Genomic DNA, 13,540 nt, shown 5'->3' with positions numbered 1-13,540 from the left:
TGTCAACTAACCTGAATTCAATGTCAAATCAGAAAAACATTTCAAAATGTCATTGGATTTAGATTTCTTTTCAAATCTAACTTTTTTCACCACATTGGTTCAATCACACATATTTTTGGGGTTGAAATGACGTGGAAATAATGTTGATTCAACCAGTGAATGGTCCCCAGTGATATCAATAACAACACAATCACCAATAATATTTTAAGCTGCTACACAGGGCTTTTTTTACTGCTGGGGGAGGTGGGAAGGTATTTTTGAGTGTGAGAGGCAACCACACGCAATAGAGTAGAGCCATAAGAGAGAAGAGAGGATATCAGATGAGCTTGTGGTAGAGAGACTAGGAAAGAGTAGAATACACAAGAGGAGGGAGATGAGGAGAGAGACTAGAAAGAGTAGAAAGGTGAGAGAGGAGAGGAGGGTGATGAGGTAGAGAAACTTGATGAAAGAGACTAGAAAGAGAATACACGAGAGGAGAGGAGGATTGATGAGGTGGTAGAGAGACTAGAAAGAGTAGAATACACGAGAGGAGGGTTGATGAGGTGTGGTAGAAAGAGTAGGAATACACGAGAGGAGAGGAGGATTGATGAGGTGGTAGAGAGAGAAAGAGTAGAATACACAGAGGAGGGTTGATGAGGTGTGGTAGAGAGACTAGAAAGAGGGTTGATGAGGTGTGGTAGAAAGACTAGAATGAGTAGAATACACGAGAGGAGAGGAGGATTGATGAGGTGGTAGAGAGACTAGAAAGAGTAGAATACACAAGAGAGAGAGACAGAGCAAACAAACACACACAGTCTCAGGCGTTATACGTTTATGTTTGTTCATATTGCCTGTGTGCATTTTAAGACGGATTACTGATAAGACAGACAGAGAGAAGAGAGAGAGATAGTGAGGGAAATATTATTTGACAGGACAGAGGAGCAATATAATATCTACAATATTTAAAAGATAAGTACACCATTATACACTACTGGATGAGAACTCCAGGGTTGTGTTCATTAGGCACCAAACGGACTGGAACAGGAGGAACTATCTGGACTGGTTCAATAAGAAATACTTTTTTGTGTTCCGCTGCAAAACATTTTCAGTTATGCGCCCTAATGAACACCACCCTGATCTGTCATCCATGTTGGTTTATCAGACATTATTGACAGTGAATCTTTTCAAGCATAAACACAGTAAATATAGTAAACAAACACCAAGTGTTTCTGCAGGCTCTCGGGAACAGTGGATCAGGAGCCAAATACGAGAGAAGGAGTTTGTGTGTGTGGAGAGACAGGAGCCTTACTCTGCAGGTAAGACTGAGTACACACACACAAACACATGCACATATGCATACAAACAAGCACGCCTGCATGCACACACACACACACACACACACAATGAGCCTGAGCCTTTCTCTCTGTCTTTATCCTCCCACCCCAGCGTGCTCCTCAACACCCCTGCCTTCCGCATTCAGAGAATAATGGACTTTCTAAGGATGAACAGCTGATCAGTAGTGAAAGAAAGAGAGAAAGAGAGAAATAGTGAGTGGGAAAGAGAGAGAGAACAAAGAAAGAAAGAGACCTCAACATTCCCTCTCTTCCTGGAAATCCATTAAAATAATATCAAAGGCCATTCAACTTTGAGAGATTTGACTGTGAGAGTTTTTTTCGTGCTTCTTTCCATTCATGTGGATTCATCAATGCTATGACTACATCATGTTATCTCAGGACCACATGAGCAGTAAAGAGCTGTTACTTGGAGACGGTAACAAGATAAGCCTCCGTGCCGCCTTTGTCATCTCGCTTTCTGCGACCGCCACATTGTCGTCCTTTCCTCTACTAAACCCCTCTGTGATGCAGAAAGCGAGACAGAAATGTGCTAACAGGGTTGGGTAGTTTCTAAATGTAATCCGTTAGTTACTAGTTACCTGTTCAAAATTGTAATCGGTAGAGTAACTTTGGATTACCCAAACTCAGTAATGTAATCTGATTATTTTCAGTTACTTTTGGATTACATTCCCTTAAAAGACATTAGAAGAAGACAAAAAGGATCCATCAAACACATTTGGTGTGTCATCATATCGGTCTCTGACTTGTGGTGAGACTCACTCAGGTGAAACAAACTGAAACTCTGCGCCTTTTTTCAATGCTGAATTGAAAAACCATTAAGAAAACAGAATGGTGTGATATCCCTTCTGAATTTAAAAGTAATCCAAGCAGTAATCATCTACTTACTACAATATTTTTTGGGGCAAACAGATGTCGTGTCTTTGGCTATGCCAGATTAAATGATATGACATGCTATTCTATAAAATAATTTCTCCGTAATTAATATTACCTGATTGAGCTAATCGTGTAAATGTCATTAACTAGAGTGTCGGGCATAACAAAATAATATTTATAGAGCTGTTATCTTCCGAATAAACTCTTAAAAGACCTAGTAATATTTTACATCAATAGCAGTCAATATTAATCGTCATTTTAATTCAGTCTCATCTGAAAGTGGTAAATTCTTGGTTATCTGCACGAACCCTGGCTCACAAGTTGAATCAGCAATAGAAAATTGGGTTTAATTATTTATTTACTAAATACCTAACTAATCACACAGAATTACACATACACATAATTAAATCATAACTTGATTACAAATTACGTCATAAAGGAAGACGCCCCTAGCGGGCGGAACAGATATGACAGCTTGTTACACGAAAGAAGAGGGCTGGGTTTGAGTGAAAGAGCGGGAAGACTGAGGAACAAAGGGAAGAAGCTGTGCTATCGTAAATACAGTATCTGATGCATTCTAAATTACCGCTCATTTGGAAAAGGAAAATGCAATAAATATTTACTCTGAGCTGCGCTTCGGTAGGTTGGTGGTAGATGGGAGGCCGTGTTGCCTCAACGGCGTCCTTTGAAGAATGTCTCTGGTTCTCAATTGGATACGTTGTAGTAACGTCGTTGGGTGATAGACGGAATACTCTGTCTGTTCCTTCCTAACCCTCGTTTGCATCTGCTCTTGCTAACTCAACGGCTAGGAGGTATCACTTCTGTATTGAATAAGAGATCAAAGTTCATATCATTTGCAACCAAAGCTCACGCTGATGTTGGCTTTGTTCTGTAGTTATTATCTGAACCATGCTGACATAGGACCGTCGTCCTCACATCCTCGGAACAGGAGGTTATATTGTCGTCAAGGGATTATATAGGAAGTGAGAGGAGGGCGTGTTTGAAAAGTTTTATAGCCCATGTCCCTTCACAGGGGCGGGCCACTAATTGAGCAGAGCCCTATCTTATGAAAACCCAAATCTCACATTTTTAGAAGCTAAAATCGCATTTCATCACAGATAATTTCATATTCAAACATTTAAATTGAACAACAAATCCATGTGAATCTGATAACTCTGATGTGTAGACTTTCCACTGTAGAGTCTTCTTATCATTGATGAGAATGTCTCAGATGACAACCGAACTGACATCATATTCATTAAGTACCACGGCATATGTTCAATTGGTCGGATTACCAGAATATAGTTAATTCCCCCCACCTTCTGATGTTCCCAGAATCTCTATGTTAACCAAGGTTTTGCAAATGTAACATCAGTAGGTTAGAGAGAGGAAAAAGGGGGAAAGAGGTATTTATGACTGTCATAAACCTATCCCCCAGGCCAACGTCATGACACAGATTACACCACCTTGACCCAGCCTCAGCAACACACACACAAACACACACACACAGTCGATCAGTCGGTTAGTCAATGTCAGTCGGTCAGTCAGTCAGTCATCATGTAGTCGTTCATCATCATTATCTCTCTGATGAGTGTCTCTGTCCTCTTTGCTGCCAAAGAGGAATCAACCTTAAAGGGATAGTTTGGATTTTGCTGACTTCCCTGGAGTCAGATGAACACGTGGATGAAGCTGGACTCTGGGGAGCATGTTAGTCTTTGTGCTAACGCCAGTTAGCATTGGCTCAAAAATACCTTACCAAAATAACTTCCTTCATATTGAATGCAGATATGTAAAAATGATATCCACAAGTTAATCTGACTCCGGGAAGTCAGCAAAACCTCTTTAACATGGTCACTCACACTCCTACTCCCAGTGACTCACTCTGGTTCTTGTCTCAGCTGACTCTGGTGTTAGATCTGACCTGGAGTCTGTCAGCTGTGATCTCTGTTAGCACTAATGGTACTATAGAGAGTGATGTGGCTGTACCAGGATTGTGCCAGTGGCTGAATGGCGGGCATGTTCTGGGTTTATCTATCTCTCTCTCTCTCTCTATCTGTCTCTCTGTTTATCTATCTATCTAGCTGTCTCTCAGTTTCTCTCTCTCGATCTCTCTCTATTTATCTATCTATCGAGCTGTCTCTCTGTCTTACCTCCCTCTCTCTCTCTCTCTCTCTCTCTCTGTCTCTGTTCCTCTATGTTTCCTCTTCATCTTTATTTCACTCTCTCGTATTTTCTCCCTTTCCCTCTATCCACCGTTCTCTCTCTCTCTCTCTCTCTCTCTCTCTCTCTGTCTCTGTCTCTGTTCCTCTATGTTTCCTCTTCATCTTTATTTCACTCTCTTTATTTTCTCCCTTTCCCTCTATCCACCGTTCTCTCTCTCTCTCTCTCTCTCTCTCTCTCTCTCGCTCTCTCGCTCTCTCTCAGAGCATGATGACTTCATCACTACACCAAGCAGAGGGGGAGGGAGGGATGGAGAAAAGAGGTGGGGGATGGAGAGAGGGAGGAAAGAAGGGGGAGGTAGGGATGGAGTAAGTAAGGAAGAGAGGGAGGGATGGAGAGAAAGAGGTGGGGGATGGAGAGGGAGGAAAGAAGGGGAGGTAGGGATGGAGTAAGTAAGGAAGAGAGGGAGGATGGAAGAATAAAGGCAGTACTTGTGTTTCTTACTTCCAGCACGTTTCCCTTGATAACAACCTGGCCAGATTGTATGATTTGCTTCAGTTCTGTGATTGATGACATCAGCCGACGTTGACTAGTTAAACTGCAGCGGGGTGTTTGATCTGCACATGTGCCACAGCACCAGCACTGCAAGCCTCTCTATGCTTATGTGTGAGTGAACTGAAAGTATGATCTTAGAAACAGTTTTCACATACTAACTCTACATGTTCAAACTCAGAATCAAACAGGCTTCCCCAAATAACATGCTCGCTGTGGTACAATGTTTATTTTGATTTCAGATGTGTTTATAAACAATATTATTAGGACATCCTTCTTCCTTCACAACATGTAAACATTTAAATCAAATTATTACATTAATCTGACTATTCACCATAATGGTATTATTGTGTGTATACTCAGTGCCAGCCGTCTTCCTATTGGTCAGTCACCGGGACTGGCTCACTACACGATAAAGGGTGAAATAATTGTGACACTGACATAACTTTGTTATAGCCTACGACCACATGTAGTGGTACTTAATCAGACCCGTCACACTGAACGAGCCAAGATGTCCGACCGTAGACCCAGTCACACTGAACGAGCCAAGATGTCCACCAGACCCTGTCACACTGAACGAGCCAAGATGTCCGACCGTAGACCCGTCACACTGAACAAGCCAAGATGTCCGACCGTAGACCCCGTCACACTGAACGAGCCAAGATGTCCGACCGTAGACCCCACACTGAACGAGCCTAGATGTCCACCGTAGACCCCGTCACACTGAACGAGCCAAGATGTCCGACCGTAGACCCCGTCACACTGAACGAGCCAAGATGTCCGACCGTAGACCCCGTCACACTGAACGAGCCAAGATGTCCGACCGTAGACCCCGTCACACTGAACGAGCCAAGATGTCTGACCGTAGACCCTCAGTCACACTGAACGAGCCAAGATGTCCAAAAAATCATTTGCAACTTAAGAATGTTCTCAACACGTGGACAATTGTTCTGGGACGGCAAAATGGTGGTATAAGACAGCTAAAATCGTACAGTCTGCGTTTCTTTAAGGAGAATGGAACACTTTCACAGCAGTATTAACTGAGATGCAATGTCACTCTGCTATCAAGTCTTCAGTCTCATTCTTACAAACTGTTGTCTGTCTTTTATTGCATTTCAGATTAATGGGATTTGATAGTTTGATATTAATACTCTATTCACGTGTGTGTGTGTGTGTGTGTGCGTGCGTGCGTGTGTGTTGGCAGTGCAGGACAGTGACAGTCCTAGTTGTCTCTGTCTGTTGGCTGAGACTTAGTGAGGACAGAGAGGCCAGTGACAGAAACAGAAAGGGAGCACAAAGCCATGGTGTGTGTGCCTGCTGAATAGGGCAGAGTGTTGATTTCAGCATTGATCGTAATGTTGGAAGAAGCCATTGATCTCTGCTGAGACAATTCAAGGTGAATTATTCATGCCAGCTAAAGGCCAAGACGACAGACATCACCACCTTGACCCAGCCTCAGCAACACACACACACACACACACACACACACACACACACACACACACACACACACACACACACACACACACACACACACACACACACACACACACACACACACACACACACACACACACACACACACACACACACACACACACACGGCTCTACTGGACCCAAGCTTCACTACTGAATCCTGTTATTTTGTGGCTCCCCCTTTACGCTCTCCTCATCTCCTTCTCTTCATCTCCTTCTCTCTCCTCCTCTCCTTGTTCCTTTGTCTTTGGAATGGGACCCTGTGGCTCCTCTCCTTCCAGGGTACCGAGAAGGGTTTCTATGGAAACGGGGCCGAGATAACGGACAGTTCCTGAGTCGAAAATGTATTCTGTCAGAGCGGGATGGTGCTCTGAAGTACTACAACAAGCATGATGTGAGTGTAGTGCTATGTATATCTCTCTTCTCCCCCCTTTCTCTCTCTCTCTCTCTCTCTCTCTCTCTCTCTCTGCTTCCCTCTCTGTCTCCCTCTATATCCCTCCCTCTCTCTTCCCCTCACTCTCTCTCAGACTTCTTCTCTTGCATTTGTGAGTGTCTGAGTCTCATCCCAAATGCACTCTAAGGTCCTGAGCTGCAATTGCTTGAAATAACACACACCTTGGGAAATGTCAGGTATATTATAATTGCTTAGATCGTTATGCAAAATCTCCCTTTATCATACCCCTTCCTCCTCTCACTCCTCTCCTCCTCCTCTTCCTCCCCATTCCTTTTCTCATCCTCCCTCCCCCGTCCCCTCCTCCTTCATTCCTTTCTCCTGACTATATCTGACAATAGTACACTGTTATCATCTCAAACTTCTGATTCTAATCTGCCCACATTCCCCAGTTGTTCTGTTCCACATAGTGACATTGCCTCCTACTTTGTATATCAACAAAAGCTGCATGTTAAATCCAGTAACGTGTGATGCCACATACCTCACCATAAACATTGGCCACTCCTGTCCCTGCTTCAAATACAAGTTCACCTTAACCACAGATCAGATGACTCTATTCCCAATCCTTACCTTAACCATCAGTCGAATGCAAAGAATATCTGACCCTTAATCAGTTGTTCAGGACAAATTCTACATACTCTACATTCCACCAAAGAAGACCTGGGTGTCAGTGAACATCACTGACACTGGCTTCAGCCATATGAAATAGTAAACCTTGCTAGTGACTATAGTTACTAGAGGAAGCTCATAGTTGAATGTTCTGCAGCGAATAATGATGATGGTGGTAGTGGTGATGCTGGTGGGGGTGGTGATAATGATGATGATGGTGGTGTGATAATGATGGTGGTGGTGATGATGAAGGTGATGATGATGGTGGTGGTGGTGGTGATGATGGTGGTAGTGGTGATGATGGTGGTGAGTGATGATGATGGTGGTGATGATGGTGGTGGTGATAATGATGGTGGTTATGATGATGATGGTGGTGATGATGATGATGGTGGTGGTGATGATGATGGTGGTTATGATGATGATGGTGGTAGTGATGATGATGTTGGTGGTGATGATGATGGTGGTGGTTATGATGATGATGATGATGATGGTGGTAGTGATGATGTTGGTGGTGGGATGTGGTGATGATGATGATGATGATGATGATGTGGTGATGGTGGTGGTGATGATGGCGGTGGAGGTGATGATGGTGGTGGTGGTGGTGATGATGGTGGTAGTGGTGGTGATGATGATGGTGGTGGTTATGATGATGGTGGTGGTGGTGGTGGTGATGATGGTGGTAGTGGTGATGATGATGATGATGATGATGATGGTGGTGGTGATAATGATGGTGGTTATGATGATGATGGTGGTGATGATGATGGTGGTGGTGGTGGTGATGATGATGGTGGTGGTTATGATGATGATGATGTGGTAGTGATGGTGATGATGATGATGATGATGGTGGTAGTTATGATGATGATGTGATGATGGTGGTGAAGATGATGATGGTGGTAGTTATGATGATGATGGTGATGGTGACGGTGGTGATTATGATGACGACGGTGGTGATGATGATGATGACAGTGATGATGATGAATACTCTCCTCCCCCTGCCTTCTCTCCTGTACAGGCCAGAGAGCCCAAGGCTCTGATGAAGATTCACACTCTGAATGCCTCCTTCCAGCCTGGGAAGATCAGCCAGCCTCACGGCCTGCAGGTCACCTATCTGAAGGACAACAGCACTAGGAACATCTTTGTCTACCACAAGGATGGCAAGGTGAGGTGAACAAATTTGAGGCAATGTTGTGTTGTCATGGTGTTTGCTTGGCTGCTGCTGGACACAAATAGACAGTCAGGAATGTACAGTCGACTCCTGGACCATGTTCATTAGGCTGCACAACAGAATAAAAATAATATTTGGATCTAGAAACAAAATGACGTCTCTTATTGGATGAGTTGAAGTAGTCCCTCCTGTTCCAATTAGTTTTTCTTTTGTTTGGTGTCTAATGAACACGACACTTAGCAATGCAGGTCAACAGTCCCATATCAAGTATGATGGGACTGTTGACCTGCATTGCTCAGGGTCGTGTTCAAGATGACATTCTCTTTGACTTGCTCTGGATATCTGCATGCTCCGGAATGGTCATTTGCATTCACACAAGTCCCACAAAATGACATTCATCTAGGTCATGTTTGTTCAGCACACTGTAGCAAAACATTTTTCAACGGAAAACATAAATGAGCATTTCTTATTGGCCAAGTTCAGTAAGTACCTCCCTGGTTCACTCAGTTTTAAAGCGTTTTCTGTTTTCCTGGAGAACACCCCCAGGAGTGGACTGTCTATTGACTGTCAGAGCATTTGTGTTGTGAAGTGGCTGGCAGCTGAGTAGGAGTATATTTCCTCTGCAGGACATACTGTACATTGCAATTGCATGCCTTTAAATACACCTTTAACCCAGTAGGAAATACTCTGAAATCAAAGACGACTACTGTTTACAGTAATGGTGGATTATTGCCAGGAAAGAGTCTCTATCGGGTGTCAGTGTGTATGGAGATTGGGTCGTGTTCAGCACAAAATGTTTCCTTCCTTTTCATGCCCATTGAACAGGACCCAGATCATGTTAGCATGTCTGTTGTGTTTTAAGGAAATGGTGGACTGGTTCAACGCCATCAGAGCAGCCAGATTTCACTACCTCCAGGTCGCTTTCCCTGGGGCCCATCACGCTGATGTGAGTCTCTCCTCATTATCTTATTGTTCTCCTCTCATTAATCCCTCAGTCCCTTCCTCTCTAGTATACATAGGTATTATATACAGCTGGCTTCAATTCTTGCTCCCTACCCCTTCTCCTTGGCCTTAACCCTTCAATGTTTGCATATCCCAAGGGTCTTGATAGATATTAGCAGTGTACTGGTGTATCCTCCATCATATTGCTTATACCTTATGGATCTGCAAACATGGAAGGGTTAGGGCCAATGAGAAGGGGTAGGGAGGGAATTGGGACTGGCTACACACCATCACATGGTCACAGAATAAAACATTTCTCCTTCTTCTCGTGTATTCGTCCAGTTGGTGCCAAAGCTGACACGAGACTACATCAAGGAAGGCTACATGGAGAAGACGGGTCCCAAGGTGAAGTCTTTTAATACTTACACTTCAGTTACTTACTTCAGTTACTTACACTTCAGTTACTTACACTTGAGTTACTTACTTTAGTTACTTACTTAATTACTTACACTTTAGTTACTTTGTAACACAGCACTTAATGCTTCTAACTTTATCAGCCCATCGGGTTTAACTGCTTAATGGGGGCTGAATTTGTACCACACAAACCTACCGCATTAATAATGGCCATGTACAACCTCAGCCACAGTATATTTGCTGGGCCTGTGAGCTGAATGCTTGCCTTGTACTGCTTGGTGTGGATAATGAATTGGTATTCCAGAATGTGATCCTGTATGGAAGCCAATAAAGCCATTAGTTATAAGAGTACAATAATAGTGCATTATCACAGTTGTAAACAAGGTTTCTCCATTAAAGAGAATGACCTCATTGAACAGAAAGACAATACCTTGAGGTGAATCATTAGCAACTGAACTTCTGTACAGCCTCTTTAATTCCTTCAACCTCGGTCTCCTGTTTCCCTCTTACAGCACAGAGGGCTTCAAGAAGAGATGGTTCACTATGGATGACAGGAGACTCATGTACTTCAAGGATCCTCTGGTAAGATAGTCAGTGGGTAAATCAGGTGCCATGTCATATGGGTCAAGGAGATGGTGCTGTACCATTCCAGTATTATTAGTAACACTTTTATTTAGGGCTTACGGTTCAACAGGCTCCAAAATTAGCATTGTGGCACTTATAGTACAGTGGTACTGAACTGATGTTATTTGCATGTCATATTATGCAAACAAACATACCCAAATAATTTATTGGACCTCATATACAATGTGGCTGGTCAGACACGCACACATTACACACGTAACAGGTAAACACAGACCCAGTCTTGTATAACTAACCTTTAAGGGACACACACCAGTCCCATTCAAAATCCTATTTTCCCTCACCCCTAACTCTAAACTTAACCTAACCCATACCCTTAACCTAACCAAAAACCTAACCTTTGCCCTAACCTAACCCTAAAACGAACCATAGCTCCTAACCCTGGACCTAAACCTAATTCTAACCTAACCCCAAAACGAACCATAGCTCCTAACCCTGGACCTAAACCTAATTCTAACCTAACCCTAAAACGAACCATAGCTCCTAACCCTGGACCTAAACCTAATTCTAACCTAACCCTAAAACGAACCATAGCTCCTAACCCTGGACCTAAACCTAATTCTAACCTAACCCTAAAACAAACCATAGCTCCTAACCCTGGACCTAAACCTAATTCTAACCTTAACCCTAAACTCCTTAGTTCACCCATGGTCAAATGCTATTTCTAACAAAATGTCTCCAGTTGGTCAAATTTTTGTTTGTTTACTATTCTTGCGGAGACTTCTGGTATAGTTAAACACGTTAGTATAGTTAAACACCAGTATAGTTAAACATGTTCACACACACACACACACACTGAGTCTCCTCTCCTCTCTGTTTCTTTGTGAGGATGCCTATGCGCGCGGTGAGGTGTTCATTGGTAGTAAGGAGAACAGCTACATTGTGCTCCCCGGCCTTCCCCCATCCACCCAGGGCTACCACTGGCAGTTTGGCATCACCATAGTAACGCCCGACAGGAAGTTCCTGTTTACATGCGAGACCGAGGAGGAGCAGCAGGATTGGATGGCTGCTTTTCAGAGTTTGGTGAATCGACCTATGCTGCCCCAGGAATATGCAGGTAAACATTCGCATGTCTCTACCCAGGATTTGTCCAAGGAATTCATACATGTTCTACATTTAGCAGACAATCTTATCCAGAGCGACTTATAAGAGAAATTAGGGTTAAGTGCCTTGCTCAAGGGCACATAGACAGATTTTTCCCCCTAGTCGGCCTGGGGATTCGAGCCAGCATCCTTTTGATTACTGGCCCAACACTCTTAACCGCTAGGCTACCTGCCACCTCTTAGTTGAATAATATATATATTTTTTTTACTATGGGTGATATGTTGAGTAAGGTTTCCAGCATACTAATAGTAACCTAATCACCTTCTGTTGGTGGATATTTCTCACCAACACATTTGATGCCCTTCTGATGATTGGTGAATTGATAGCTATATGGCTCCACTGAGTTCATGGCAGTAAAGTCTATGACAGTTTATGTGGAGCTGAACCACTCTATTTTACACAGTTGATTTCTTCTGGTACCTGGTTATGTGACTGATTTAGTCTCTCTCTCTCTCTGCAGTGGAGGCCCACTTTAAGCACAAGCCCTGAGAGGAGGAGGAGAAGGAAAAAGAGGGAGGCTGGACTGGAGGCTGGACTGGAGGCTGGACTGGAGGCTGGACATATCCCCTGGATGAAGACAGACAAATAGGATTCTTCTCCTCATAATAAGACAAATATATATACAATTAAAGATAAACCATACAGAGCAGTAAAAGAGGGGGTAGAGAGGACTACAGAGGGTGGTGTTACTGTTCTGTTGCCATACTCTTCCTTACCCCAAATCCTGCCCATATATACTGTAAATGAACAAAAATATAAAGCGCGACATTCAAAAATTTCAACAATTTTATAGAGTTACAGATCATATCAGTCAATTGAAATAAATAAATTAGGCCCCAATCTATGGATTTCACGCCTGAGCAGGGGCGCAGCCATGGGAGTCCTAGGAGGGCGTAGGCCCACCCACTTGGGAGCCCAGCCAATCAGAATTTGTTTTTCCCCATAAAAAAGTGCTTTATTACAGACAGAAATACTCCTCCATTTCATCGCCCGTAGGTAAAAAAGCCAGATGTGGAGGTTCTGGGCTGGCGTGGTTACACGTGGTCTGTGGTTGTGGAGGTCCTGGGCTGGCGTGGTTACACGTGGTCTGTGGTTGTCCTGGGCTGGCGTGGTTACACGTGGTCTGTGGTTGTCCTGGGCTGGCGTGGATACACGTGGTCTGTGGTTGTGGAGGTCCTGGGCTGGCGTGGTTGTGGAGGTCCTGGGCTGGTGTGGTTGGAGGTCCTGGTCTGTGGTTGTGGAGGTCCTGGGCTGGCGTGGTTACACGTGGTCTGTGGTTGTCCTGGGCTGGCGTGGATACACGTGGTCTGTGGTTGTGGAGGTCCTGGGCTGGCGTGGGTTGTCCTGGGCTGGGTTTGTGGTTGTGGAGGTCCTGGGCTGGCGTGGTTACACATGGTCTGTGGTTGTCCTGGGCTGGCGTGGTTACACGTGGTCTGTGGTTGTGGAGGTCCTGGGCTGGCGTGGTTACACGTGGTCTGTGGTTGTGGAGGTCCTGGGCTGGCATGGTTACACATGGTCTGTGGTTGTCCTGGGCTGGCGTGGTTACACGTGGGTCTGTGGTTGTGGAGGTCCTGGGCTGGCGTGGTTACGGGTGGTTGTGGAGGTCCTGGGCTGGCGTGGTTACACGTGGTCTGTAGGAGGTTTGGAGGTCCTGGGCTGGCGGGTTACACGTGGTCTGTGGCTTGTGGAGGTCCTGGGCTGGCGGTTACACGGGTCTGTGGTTGTCCTGGGCTGGCGTGGTTACACATGGTCTGTGGTTGTGGAGGTCCTGGGCTGGCATGGTTACACGTGGTCTGTGGTTGTGGAGGTCCTGGGCTG

General features: G+C 44.4%; 1 protein-coding gene across 1 annotated transcript; it reads left to right on the top strand.

The window, feature by feature from the left end:
- Window positions 1-1,100: 1,100 nt before the first annotated feature.
- Window positions 1,101-12,659, top strand: LOC135553875 (arf-GAP with dual PH domain-containing protein 1-like). Its single transcript, XM_064985801.1, has 9 exons — window positions 1,101-1,128; window positions 1,215-1,295; window positions 6,677-6,789; window positions 8,468-8,614; window positions 9,483-9,566; window positions 9,905-9,972; window positions 10,489-10,558; window positions 11,447-11,675; window positions 12,183-12,659. The coding sequence occupies exons 1-9, from the start codon at window positions 1,101-1,103 to the stop codon at window positions 12,209-12,211; spliced, it is 849 nt and encodes a 282-aa protein (XP_064841873.1). The 3' UTR covers window positions 12,212-12,659.
- The last annotated feature ends 881 nt before the right edge of the window (window positions 12,660-13,540 follow it).

The sequence above is a fragment of the Oncorhynchus masou genome, chromosome 14 (assembly GCF_036934945.1).
Source record: "Oncorhynchus masou masou isolate Uvic2021 chromosome 14, UVic_Omas_1.1, whole genome shotgun sequence".
Lineage (NCBI taxonomy): Eukaryota > Metazoa > Chordata > Actinopteri > Salmoniformes > Salmonidae > Oncorhynchus > Oncorhynchus masou.
The sequence above is the reverse complement of the archived record's forward strand: the minus strand, read 5'-3'. Positions and strand labels throughout refer to the sequence as shown.

Bases quoted from the DNA above. Each gene is read 5' to 3' on its own strand.
- LOC135553875 (XM_064985801.1), top strand. From the start codon at position 1,101: ATGAACACCACCCTGATCTGTCATCCAT. The intron at 1,296-6,676 runs GTAAGACTGAGT...CTCTCCTTCCAG, and splicing joins ACAGGAGCCTTACTCTGCAG to GGTACCGAGAAGGGTTTCTA. The intron at 11,676-12,182 runs GTAAACATTCGC...CTCTCTCTGCAG, and splicing joins GCTGCCCCAGGAATATGCAG to TGGAGGCCCACTTTAAGCAC.